This window comes from Lasiodiplodia theobromae, assembly GCF_012971845.1.
Source record: "Lasiodiplodia theobromae strain AM2As chromosome Unknown scaffold_16, whole genome shotgun sequence".
Classification (NCBI taxonomy): Eukaryota; Fungi; Ascomycota; class Dothideomycetes; order Botryosphaeriales; family Botryosphaeriaceae; genus Lasiodiplodia; species Lasiodiplodia theobromae.
This window is the reverse complement of record NW_023336366.1, coordinates 98,917-110,783: the sequence shown is the minus strand read 5'-3', so window position 1 is coordinate 110,783 and position 11,867 is coordinate 98,917. Positions and strand designations below refer to the sequence as shown.

General features: G+C 56.9%; 5 protein-coding genes across 5 annotated transcripts; 3 read left to right on the top strand and 2 right to left on the bottom strand.

Moving 5' to 3' along the window:
* Positions 1-451: 451 nt before the first annotated feature.
* Positions 452-2,434, top strand: LTHEOB_5690 (uncharacterized protein; the record flags this gene model as incomplete). The annotated part of the gene is made up of 2 exons (XM_035514863.1): positions 452-1,287; positions 1,393-2,434. The coding sequence occupies 2 exons, from the start codon at positions 452-454 to the stop codon at positions 2,432-2,434; spliced, it is 1,878 nt and encodes a 625-aa protein (XP_035373382.1).
* Positions 2,435-2,658: 224 nt separating this feature from the next.
* Positions 2,659-3,734, bottom strand: LTHEOB_5689 (Methionyl-trna formyltransferase; the record flags this gene model as incomplete). Its single annotated transcript, XM_035514861.1, has 4 exons — positions 2,659-2,721; positions 2,771-2,890; positions 2,945-3,471; positions 3,521-3,734. The coding sequence occupies 4 exons, from the start codon at positions 3,732-3,734 to the stop codon at positions 2,659-2,661; spliced, it is 924 nt and encodes a 307-aa protein (XP_035373381.1).
* Positions 3,735-4,033: 299 nt separating this feature from the next.
* Positions 4,034-5,775, top strand: LTHEOB_5688 (Vacuolar fusion protein; the record flags this gene model as incomplete). The annotated part of the gene is made up of 3 exons (XM_035514860.1): positions 4,034-4,233; positions 4,282-4,375; positions 4,429-5,775. 3 exons carry the CDS (start codon positions 4,034-4,036, stop codon positions 5,773-5,775), a joined length of 1,641 nt encoding a protein of 546 aa, XP_035373380.1.
* A 1,907-nt stretch (positions 5,776-7,682) lies between these two features.
* LTHEOB_5687 (Sap domain containing protein) lies at positions 7,683-8,598 on the bottom strand (the record flags this gene model as incomplete). The annotated part of the gene is made up of 3 exons (XM_035514859.1): positions 7,683-7,925; positions 7,984-8,271; positions 8,368-8,598. 3 exons carry the CDS (start codon positions 8,596-8,598, stop codon positions 7,683-7,685), a joined length of 762 nt encoding a protein of 253 aa, XP_035373379.1.
* A 1,305-nt stretch (positions 8,599-9,903) lies between these two features.
* LTHEOB_5686 (Aspartic-type endopeptidase) lies at positions 9,904-11,456 on the top strand (the record flags this gene model as incomplete). Its single annotated transcript, XM_035514858.1, has 2 exons — positions 9,904-10,323; positions 10,380-11,456. 2 exons carry the CDS (start codon positions 9,904-9,906, stop codon positions 11,454-11,456), a joined length of 1,497 nt encoding a protein of 498 aa, XP_035373378.1.
* Between the last annotated feature and the right edge of the window lie 411 nt (positions 11,457-11,867).

Below are 11,867 nucleotides of genomic sequence, written 5' to 3'. Positions count from 1 at the left end.
CCACTGCCCCTCCAGCACCTGCAGCCAGTAGAAAACTCAGCTAGTGTACCGAATTCCCTCTCCATGTAGAACCATCACGTAACTAATCCACTATTGACTTTACATCTAATGGCATTGTGCCTGCTTGCTTCAGGTGAAATTCTATTTGAATCTGTCGTAATAGCGCCGTGGTGCTTGGGGCGCTACCCATGGTTCGCTGCCCTCGAGTTTCACCTGCCCAGTCATGCATGCTTAGTCCACGTCTCTTCACTTTCAACTAGAAAATGCCTATCACTTCTTGCCCCGTCTTCTGCAAGCCCGAAAGCGTCTGCTGTCTTCTGGACACTCAATCCTGTCCAACGTTTTTACAACGCCACCCAATCTCTAACACTTCGCACACTCGAACCAACACTCGATCGCATTGACAACCTCACCCGCGACAGCTTTGACAGACAGAGACTTCGCTTTCATAATGGACGCCGGCCAAGCACATGCACAGTCCGACTTCCTGTACGGCTTCAACGGCCAAAACTTCGGCCATCTACCAGCCAGTCTTCAGAATACCGACTGGCCGCTCGATTCGCTTGACGCAACAGCGCAATCTCAAGTCCAGCAGCATTTCACGCCATATCAAGCTGTCATGCCAACTTCCATGGACCCGCGTTTCACGTACCAGACCTCCATGGATCAACCCTCCTTGGACCAGAACCTCATGTGCCAGACCTACCCGAACCAACTCTTCACAGACCAGACCAACATGAATCAACCCTCCGCCGAGAACCCCATGGACCAGACGAACCAACTCTTCACGAGTCAGACCTACCCAAACCAGCCCTCCGCCGGGGACCTCATGAACCAGACCTATCCAAATCAACCCTTCACGAGCCAGACCTATTCGAATCAACCCTCTGCCGAGAACTTCATGGACCAGACCTTCCCGAATCTACCCTTCGCCGAGAACTTCATGGAGCAGACCAATATGAATCAACCCTTTGCGGATCAGAATTCAGTACACCAGACCTTTCCGACTCAGACGCCTATGCCCCTAGCCATGGAGCCGCCTATCGGACCTTCTGAACGCCTGGTCTCTGACACAGCCATGGTGTACTACAATAACCTCACTCAGGTTCAGAAAACAAGAATCTTGGACCAAGCATCGAAGCTTTCACATTTCATGAAACTTTTCGGGGTAGGCCCAAACTATGACCCTCTCATGGTATATTGCCGCTACAGAGCCCGCAAGGACTTGGCCAATGGCCTTTCTCAGCCAGCGATTACACAACAACCGCTCCAGTCACGGCCAGAGCCGTATGTGCCGACTTCTCTCCCTCAGCCAGCGGTAACGCAACAGTCGCTTCAGTCATGGCCAGCGCCGGAGGTATCAACTTCTCTCCCTCAGCCAACAGGCTGCAGTCCAGGATCGCCTATCGTCATCGAAGAGTGTGCTGTCCCTGCTGCAACAACTCCAAAGCCCAAGTTGGTCGACATAACAGACAGGATGTACAGCGAATGCCCGGATGAGAACGACTTCATCCACCCCGCTTACTCTATGATGATGTGGATGGACAAATTCAAGGAGGCCTTCCAGCTCAACAGGATGGCGCGGTCGCACAGGTGGCACGTCCGCGAGGACGACCGCACAAAGTTCTCCTGCACCAGAAGCCTCGACGGCGTCACTACAGTTGCATGGCAGCTTGAGGCCAAACTCAATGAGCTTGAGCACGGCCATGCTGAGTCGAACAGGCAAAAGGAGCAGAGAGAGGAGCAGCAGACGGCCGAGGAAGCTGCTCGCAAAGAAGAATCAGAGAGGAAAGCGGCGGCGGAGGCGCAGCAAAAGGCTGCGGAGAAAGCTGCTCGCAAGGAAGAATCGAGGAAGAGAGCGCAGGCCAACCGTAGACAGAAGGCTGAAGCTCTCAAAGAGAAAACAAGGAAAGAGACGGCGGAGGCGCAGCAAAAGGCTGCGGAGGAAGCAGCTCGCAAAGAGGAGGCCGAGAGGAAAGCGGCGGCCGACCGTGAACAGCAGGACAGAGAGCGGAGGGAAGAGAGGGACACGGCACCGCAACGCGCGAAACGCAAAGCCACCGGATCCGAAGAGAACTTTTCTCCAAAGAAGGCCCGTTTGGACATCGATCCCTTATCAGAAGAAGAGATCGATTCCCTATTCGAAGAAAGGGACGGTGGCGATTATAATGATAATGATGATGATGAGGGGGAGGAGGAGGAGGAGGAGGATGACCAGGAGCTGGTGGACTCATGCACCAACCTCCTGGAGATGGACGACGATGATGAGGAGGATCAGGAACTGGTGGACTCATGCACCAACCTCTTGGAGATGGACGACGACGATGATGATGGGAATAAGCAGAAGTCGGTGGATACCAACCAAGATGAGAGTGGAGAAGAGGTTAGGGATTTCCAATATGACTCAGAGTCTGAGGAATCTGAAGAGGAATGAGGAGGTATCGAGAAGGAAAAGCGGAGGGACGATACTGTGTGACTCCGGTTACCAGCACTCTTTCCTTTTTTCCCAACAGGGTTTTAAAGGTTTTAACGAGGCTGGCTGTATATAGATGAAGGTGGACATTGTGCATGTTGAACACAAGATACCCCAGCGTTGAAGGCATACGACGATGAATTGAGAACATTGATGTTGTTATCTGTTTGAATCAGACGTGTGGGCTAATGCTCGGGATAACAGTCGAGTGCCTTCGCCCTTGCGGTGGCCCTCAACAGTACAAGAATCTATGTACAGTACTTTACCATCACAGGTGACAGTGCCAATTGCAGGTACCGGTTGACGCTCATCATTGGCCCACCATGTGCCCGGAGCATACGATTCTGGTGGTGAGCCGGGGCCAACTCTCGCTGCATGGATGACGATCCTCTTCGAAGAACCTTGTCCGGACAAGATCTGTGAGTGAATTTCAGTGTCCCACAATTGGCCGAGTACCCGCAACGTGCGCACAATGCGATCGGCGGGCCAGGTACGAAAATCTACATGGCTGTGCTCTTTCGTAATCTTCGAAGCATGGCGAGGCTCAGACTCAGATCTTGCAATTGCACTCGTCAAGGGAGGAATGAAAGCGCCGTCTCTGAGGACTTGCACCAGCATGGCGCCTCCAATGGGGCCCAAGTGATCGATGAGGCGCTGGGGGGTGCAGTTGTCGGGATCGGGAATGGTCTGTGGAGTCTGAGACAGCACGACGCCCTGATCAAAATGCTTGGGGTGCAAAGTTTGGACGCTGACGCCGGTGCTCGTGTCTCCCCGCAGCAAAGCATGGTGGATGGGCGCAGGGCCGTACAGATCGGGCAGCATCGAGGGATGGACGTTCAGGCCGCCGTATGTGGCTGAGTTCAAGATGCGCGGCGGCACAAGGAGCCCGAAGGACACGGCCACCACCAAATCGAACGGCACGGGTGGAGTCCAGCCTGTGAAGGTGTCGATCTCATGGGCGGGGAGGGCAAGCTCTTCGGCTGCGGCCTTGATGGGGACTGCGGATGTGAGCTCTGCAACTGCGGTCCAGCACATCCGGATGCACACCTTGGCGGATTTGCCTCAAGCCCCGGCCGGTGGGCTTGCCAGGCCGGTGGACGACATGGAGGGCGTCGATGAGGCGCGGGTTGCTCGCATGCTCGCCGTGCAGGGCGCGCAGCGCGTGGATACTGAAGTCATCGGAGCCGCAGAAGAGCAGGCGCAGCGGCCGGGGCGGCTGGGCGGCCGAGGCGAAGGTGCGGCGCCACGAGCAGCGGAGCATGGTGGTGGTGTTGAGGGAGCGGGCTCGGCTACCTACGCGTGCGGCGATCTGCGGCAATCGCGTGCAGGTGCAGTGCAGCTCCGCTCGCCGCCAAAGAGCTGCTCCAGCTCTGCCTCTGTGCGGCTGGTCTGCCCGATGGCTCAGCTCGCCGCCCCGCCCTCGCCCTCTTCTTTGTCCTCCTCCACCCTATCGTGGGCCCGCTTCCGCCTGCAGCGCACCCCGGACTCCGTGCGCTCGGCTGCGTGACGCAATCACCAAGCTTGACCGCCGTCTTTCCTCCACCTCCCAGCTTGCCCTTCATGGCCGCCAGGGTGGTTCCCGCCCAGCTGGCCTTCCTTGCTATCTTCAGCCCCGCGCTGGCCGCCAACGACGACGCTTTTCGCGACCAGCTGGTCTTCTACCACTCCAACAAAACCACCCGCCGCCATGATGACGAGGGCGACGAGAACGAGCGCCTGCGCCAAATTGGCCTGGCTCAGGGCATGGTTGATTTCGCCAGGTACGCGTGCCCCCCCAATTCCTGGCGCCTCTGGCTGACTTGTCCCAGGAGCTTCTCCGATGGCGAACCCGTAGACCACGTCGACACCGAGAAGTCGCGCATCGTCATGCATGAGCTCGAAAAGGACTGGTGGATCCTGGCTGTAATGTCGCGCCCTTCCCTGGCCACACGCGCTCCGCTCTAACACCTAGCTAGTCAATCGACCTGACGCGGCTCCCTGCCGCCCCGAGCTCCTCCACCGACCAGCCGGCAATCGAGTATTCGGCTCGCGAAGTCGCTCCTCCTGAGCTCCTTTTGCGCCAGCTGCTGCGAGCTCACTCCATATTTCGCCTGCATCATGGTCCATCTCTTGCCGATCTATACGTCCGATTGCCCCGCCAGAAATTCTGCGGCACGCTCGAGCGATTCTGGTCGCGTTTTTCGAAGGACTGGGATGTCTTGCTGCACGGAAATCCAGCTTCTGACATCTATCCTGCCATGAAACTTGCTGCTGGTGGAGAACTGGGCATGGGCGTGGGCGAGGAAGAATGGGGAAGTGGCGAGAGAGAGGTGTTTGAGGACTTCACTAACAGGACCGAGGGCATGGTAGACATGGTCGTCTGTCGCTTCGGCGAACCGCACCCTGCCAATCGTCACAATCAATCACTCGTGCCTGCCGATGACGAGGAACCCTGGATGGGTGCTGGTCGAAACCCAGAGCCAGCTGACGGTGTCATTTTCTCCGGCGTGGGCGTAGTATCTCGCTCCTCGCTATGCGCCATCTCCAATTGGATGCAATGGCTGTATACATATGGTGACCATGCCTATGGTGTCAAGGAAAATCCGCACTCAGATCGCCGAAAACGAAGGCGTCGCGACCGCATGAGCAAGCCAACCAATCGATTGGAGCCACACAGGCGAAATGCTTCCCAGAAAAGCATTAAAGGGGCCCCTTCGAGAACTTCCACCTCCCTGCCCCCTGGAATCCCGCGCCCCATCGTCACAGCCGTAGAGCAATCCCTTGATCAAGCTTCCAACGCCGCAGACGCCAACCAAGAACAGGAGCGGGCTGCAGATGAGCAAGAGAGGTCCGATGGTGATACTTGGATGAAGTACTTGACGTGGGGTTACAGCACTGCCTGGGGCGGGACGCGCCCTAAGCCCGAGCAGCGCCTATCAGGGCAGAGCATCAAAGGTCACGCCGAAGAGAATCAGGAGAAGAAAGATCAGACAGCAATGCGTCACATAGATCCTCAGCCTGACGTTGGCCATGCTGAAGAAGCGGCAAAGGCTCAGATCAGACGAGAAAACCTCGGGCACTTCCTGATCGGCCTTCAGGGGGATCTTGAAGAGGTCATCATGAACGATGATAACGAAGCAGTCGCTGAAGATGACGGCGATCCCGATACCGGTTGGGAGAGCCGCACGCTACTACGGACTTTGCACGTCAAGCTTCATAAGCAGCAAGAGCAGCAAGATGATGAGCGGTCATCAGAGGATACAATATTGCAGCCACAACCTCAACACGAAAGGCTACGTATTGTGATCTACGTTGTGAGTTAATACGGACGACAGACATTTGCAATGGCTAACTCTTTCGATAGCATCGCCCCTTCATTACAATGATGCTATTCGAAGCCCGCACAGCAACGCTTTCCTATCCTGCATTCTACCGCCACCTCCATAGTTATTTGGCACCTTTACACAAGCCGCTTACCATTAGTACCTCGCCTAATCGCGTCGCTGCGCGCATCGCTGCATCTTCAAATCCCTACACCACTACTGCAGGTGGAGCAGGGCCAAACGTGCAACCCATCTACGATCTCATCTACGATCCGCTTCACCTGACCGTCCATAGCAGCATTCCAAATATTCCCGAGCCAGCAACGGCAGGTGCTGAAGGGCTCAGTACGGGTAACAGCTCGACGAATGGGCCCCAGTGGACCCGCGTTGAGGCATTGAATGTTCATTCACAAATTCTTGCCACGCTTGGGAGCGCTCGTCGAGCACCCAACGACATTGAACGCACAGCCAAAACCAGTCGTGGTTGGTGGCTCGTTTGGATGCGCCTTCCGCCGTCCCAAACTTTGCCAGATAGTATGGCAATGGCAACATCACCAGCTCTTCCTGCCTCAGAGGGAGGAGATCTATCAAAGAAAGCATCAGTGTCATCTTTAAAGCAGCAATCCTCGTCGAGTTCCAGACACGACCATGACGAGGAGGTCATGTCCACGAAACTCCTGGATCATCCTGTAGTGACAGAATCGCAAAATCTGCCTACGGCCACACTCCGCGAGGCGCTCCTTATAAGACGATCACGCGAAGCAGGCCCGCCCAATATCCGTAACAGTAGGCATGGCGGCGGAGTTAGCGCTAGTGGAAGCAGCCTTTGGCGTCTCGGGTTGGGGGGCGCGAGCAACACGGCAGCCACAGGGGGCGCAGCTGCTGGGTGGGGTCCGCGTGGTCTGGCTGAGGGCGTGGGCATTGATGCGAGGAGGTATGTCGAAGGGCTTCTGAGCCTGAGTCGGTAGGTAAACTACAGTTTTGCCTTCGGATAATGGCAGGGGTTGAGTTGAAACTAGTCGCATGATGATTTTGTTCTTGCTGTCTACCAGTCTTTTAGACCTGGCTGTTGTCTGCTTGGTGTCTTCCAGAAGTTTGCCTGCTTGTGTGCGGCTTGATTTCTAACAGGTTGAGGGACTCCTTCCAAATTGGGGATGTGTGGGTCGAACGCAATCGATTGGGGGACGAGTTTTTAAGTAAACTGGCTCTACGCCTGTGCAAAATTCTTGGCATAGTCCTTATTGTCGCATTGTGGGAGATCAACGTAGAGAATCAGCCTGGAAGAACGCCTGGACTTTGGATTTGCAATTACATGGTTTCGCACTTTGACACTCGCAGGCATTCCTATCGTTTCGTGTCTGTTGCAGCCGCCTTGTAAATCGAACGCGAGGCGGTCTGCTTCCTACGGGTATCGCATTTTGTTGAGTCGTATGAGGTTCAATTAGTCTCAGTTCTGAAGCAGATCTGTGGATCTGAGATCGGAGATAAGCTGACAGGACGGGTGTTGCGGCCGAGATGCGCCTAACAGACGAATTTACCTTCACAGCTACGCGAGAAAAAGTGAGCAGTCAATCTCGCCGGACGATGTCAGCCTAGATGAATATATGATTGGAAAACGTGACGATGAATTGCGCTGCCCAATTCGGGGTTTATCTGAAGCTTGTAACGTGCCAATCTGAACTTTGTCAAAGAAATTCCCGTTAATTCAGTGCCACATGCCCACCATTGAAAGCGAATGGATCAATCGTTCACAGCAGGGTCCACGTCACAAGAACGAGCATCACTCAAGAAAAGAAGCCGCTGGGATAGGCGCAGTACAGTCTCTATGGTTGCGCTTGGCTAAGGAAATGAACGACACTGCATATCAGGGCGTACTATGCCAACATTTTCCGACCATTTTGCTCCTCCTAACGACTCGCAGCGAAGCCGGCCGCTTTGGGGGCAAGAAGATCGTCTAGGAAACCGTTCCAGACCCTCTTGATGGTACTTTCGGTTTGGGCAACGCTTCTGGACGCAGCCGAAGTAGCCGCACTAGCAAGACCCTGGAAATCGATAGCAGAATTGTCGGTCACATCGCTGAGGGCAGAAGGTGCATGGAAATATGTCGTGTCAGCAGAGACCGTGCTGATCTCCGGGCGCATGGGTTGGGGCTGCAAGGCAATCACGTCAGCATCAGTCAAATCCCGGACGGAAGGCGCAGGGGCTTACGGATTCGAGCTCCTCGATAGTCTGGGCGCGAGGGGAGTTGAAGTTGACGTCCGGAAGCAGCGGGACGCGAACATTGAACGACTCAGCCTCGGCGGTGCTCTCGGGGAGATAGGCAAAGTCGATTGTGGAGCTGTCGTTGACGGACTTGAGGGTGCGGCTGGTGTTGAAGTGGCGGGCGGGCTGGGCGGAAGCGGAAGCGGAGGCGTCGGCAGTAGGGCGCTTGCTCGTTTCGACAGCAGAGCTGAAGCCACGGGCCTGCAGCGAATCGGCGGTCAGGCGCTCAGTAAGCTATACGAAGGCGTTAGCGGATTGTGTGCATTCGCCGAATGGAAGGGGGGGCTCCGGTTCGGTGTGGTAGCACCGGAGGGAGGAGGGGATGCTTACCTCAGACTTGGATCCGACGGTGGGAAGCTGCCTCCGGGCACACTCTGCGCGAAGGCCGGCGATATCTTTTGGAAGCCTGACCGCCGGGCGCTCGGCGGTGAGCAGAGGGGACGGGAAGGTGGCAGGGCCGGTCATGTGCAGGCCGCGCACCTGGCGGCTGCGGACGACCTGGCGGCTGTGGGCGGATAGGAATTTGAGGGCACGCAAGGACGAGGCTCTGCTGGCAGACATTTTGGCGGGGACAGACAATTGGCAGTGGACGGGCTCAGGTGGTAGGAATAAGAGGAGTGACTCGCGAGTGATGATGCGGGCTGTTGAGAGACAGACGGTGACGGCACGGGCGTTGTTGGGGAGTCGGGGCGAGGGGCACCGGGGCGTGAGGGGGCAAGCACACTTTATATTCACGAAGCACTTCCGGACAAGCTTATCTAGGCAAAGGAATGCAGGACAAGACGTGAAGTGCCAGGCACAGCTGTCTTGTTGAGAGCCACGAGCTCACGGACCGGCGGGAGCAGGAGCTCTGGACAGTCCCTGGCCCGTGTGCCCCGCTTTCTGGACGCACACCACACCGCCCGCCAACGCCCTCCAATCGCCGTATCGCCGGTCAACCCTCCCCGCGTGCATCGCGCCATGCCTCCACCTTTCGCTCACCCGACATCTCACCACGAGCCCCAGCCCTGCGATTGCCGCTCCGCCTTTGCTCGCCGGCGTCGGTCGTCGCTGGCGCCGCCGTAGCGGCAGCCCGCCGGATCCCCTCGCGCCTCACTGGCCGCCGAGAACGCCTCGTCTGGGGTGCTGCGTCGCAGCTGCGTCGACGTAGGTACGACCGCGCCCTGGCTGTGCGCTCAATATTCGATTCGATAGCGCGCGCGCTGAAGGCCTCCGCGATAGGGGGCCCCCCGGACGCGGGCGCGGCATTTCCTCTTCGCGGTGCGATCGTCGCCAGCCGTTGCGCATGGGCTGCGCTACTCTGGAGCTGCGGGCCAGACGCATGTCGTGCGAACAGCTCTGGGCCGGCCAGCCGTCGTGTATGTACGTCGCTGACGACGTCAGGGCCGAATGGAACGCGTTCTTGGGCCTGGGGCGTTTCACTGCTGCACAACAGGCCACACCTAGAAATTCCGGCAGCCACTGGGGGTGCACGCCGCGCCTTAGTCAGCCGCCAAGGCGCGCACCTGTCGCCCGCGTGCCTGTAGATCGCTGTGTCGCGCAGCGCCAGACAACCCGCGCCGGCTCCCTCTTCGACGGGAGGCGGCCCTCGACGCCCAAGTGACGTCCAATCCTCCACTTCTCCTGCCTCTAAACCCCAGTGGCTGCAGACTTTTCGCCCGCCGCGTGTTCTCAGCATTCAAAAAGCGGAAAGCTGCGCTTTGAGCCCGGACGCACAGCCCGCAGCCGCTCATTCTGCCCCGGAAACAGTCACTTCCTACCTCGCCTTTGTGTCTTTCGCGACGACTCTTCTACCGGGTCTGCTTAACTGCGTTGCACTCGGTTTCGATGCTCCCTCGTTCTCTCCCGATCTGCTAGCGATCCGCCATGCTCTCGTCCCGCTTCCTCGCAAGCTGGGCTGCTGTCCTTTCAGCCTTGCCGCTGGCCACCGCCTTCTACCCGTATGCCTTCGATGCGAGCCCCTTGCGTGCCCGCGGCGAGCCCTCCGCCGGCGCTGATGCTGCCCTCCCCTTCGCTTTGCCCCTCCGTCGCACCCGCACCAAGCGGGACAGCCAATTCAAGGTCGTCTCCGCCACCGAGCCCACCCAGACGGACAGCGTTGCCGTAGACACGGACGGCAACGACTTCTCCTATTTCTCCACCCTGCGTTTCGGCACCAGCGACAACGAGTACAATCTCCTGCTGGACTCGGGCGCTGCTAACACGTGGGTTATGGGGTCCGAGTGTGCTACCGATTCATGCGCCAAGCACAACACGCTCGGCTCCAGCGACTCCAGCTCGCTCAAGGTGGGCAGCTTCTTATCTATCAGTGCCGATCGACGTTACTGACCAACCATTTCCAGGTCACTGATGACACCTTCTCCATTTCCTACGGCACTGGCAGCGTCAATGGCACCATTGCAAGCGACACGGCCCACATCTCCAATTTTTCCGTCGACCTTACTTTCGGTCTTGCTGGATACGCGTCCTCTGAGTTCTCCTCGTATCCCATGGATGGTATCCTTGGACTGGGTCGGGCCGACAAAACCGACAATGACGTGACCGACGGCACTATCATGGACGCCCTCGCTAAAGCTTCTCTCATCCCAGCCAAGCTGTACGGCATCCATCTCTCGCGCAGCTCGGATGACCTCGATGATGGGGAGCTCAACTTTGGTGCCCCTAACCCCAACCGCTACAGTGGCGATCTCGCATGGACCAGCACCATTGACAACAATCGTGGCTTTTGGGAGATTCCGATCGCCGACGCCGCTTTCGACGGCACCTCAGCTGGCTTGACCGACAGAACCGCCATCATCGATACCGGCACTTCTTACATACTCGTTCCTGGCGACGACGCTGCGGCTTTGCACAAGCTCATCCCGCAGTCGTCGCAGAATGGCGAGCTTTTCACCCTCCCTTGCAGCACCACCCAGCCTTTGCAACTCAGTTTTGGCAAAAATTCCTACAACATTTCAGCCAAGGACTATGTGGGCAGCAATGTTGGTGGAAGCACCTGTCAAAGTAACATTGTCGGTCGCCAGACTTTCGGTGAGAAGCAATGGCTGGTCGGTGCCGTGTTTCTGAAGAATGTATATACAGTTTTCGACTACGACAAGTCCCGAATCGGATTCGGCACGAAAACCGCCGGCTCGTCTCTGGCCGAAACTTCAGCTAGCCCGACATCCACTGCTTCTACCAGCTCGGGTGCAAATAGCTCATCCAGCTCGACTGCGACCGCGTCCATTGCTCCCTTGGAAGGCTCGGGGTCAGAATCGCAGTCGACCTCCAGCTCCGGCTCTGCAACGGCTGCAGCTTCGACTGCGACACAGTCGTCCGCTGCCTCAGCTCCTGCTGTTAAAGAAGGGCTTGGGTTGAACGCGAGAACAGGTGCACTGCCTCTGCTTATTGCTGTGCTCTATCTCGTGGTTGTGTTCTGAATATAGAGTGCAAAAAGCTGGTACTACTTCAGCGGTTCTATACTACTCACAAAAGCGGGGGCTCGAACATCCTACATTTCATTGTAGAAACTAGTTTAATAGAATACAAGATTTATTACGGGTATCGTTTCACGCCAATCACCATGAACTGTTGAAGCTTTGAAGAACTTCCACTCCAGGCAATGATGTGGTTACTGCCGCCTGCTCACTCAGGACGTCGTGGCCCCGCAAGGATCGTCGTCTGATCCTAGGTTCTTTGCCGAGGCCTATTGGGCACTCCCGAAGCAGTATCGAGTATATTGCCTACTCGTCGATCAATCGCATGTCTGCCCGCCCGCCTATCTTGCCAGATCCCTGGGCACATCACATTCTAATTTAAGCTAGTAAACATAGTAGACGTCATGTATTCAT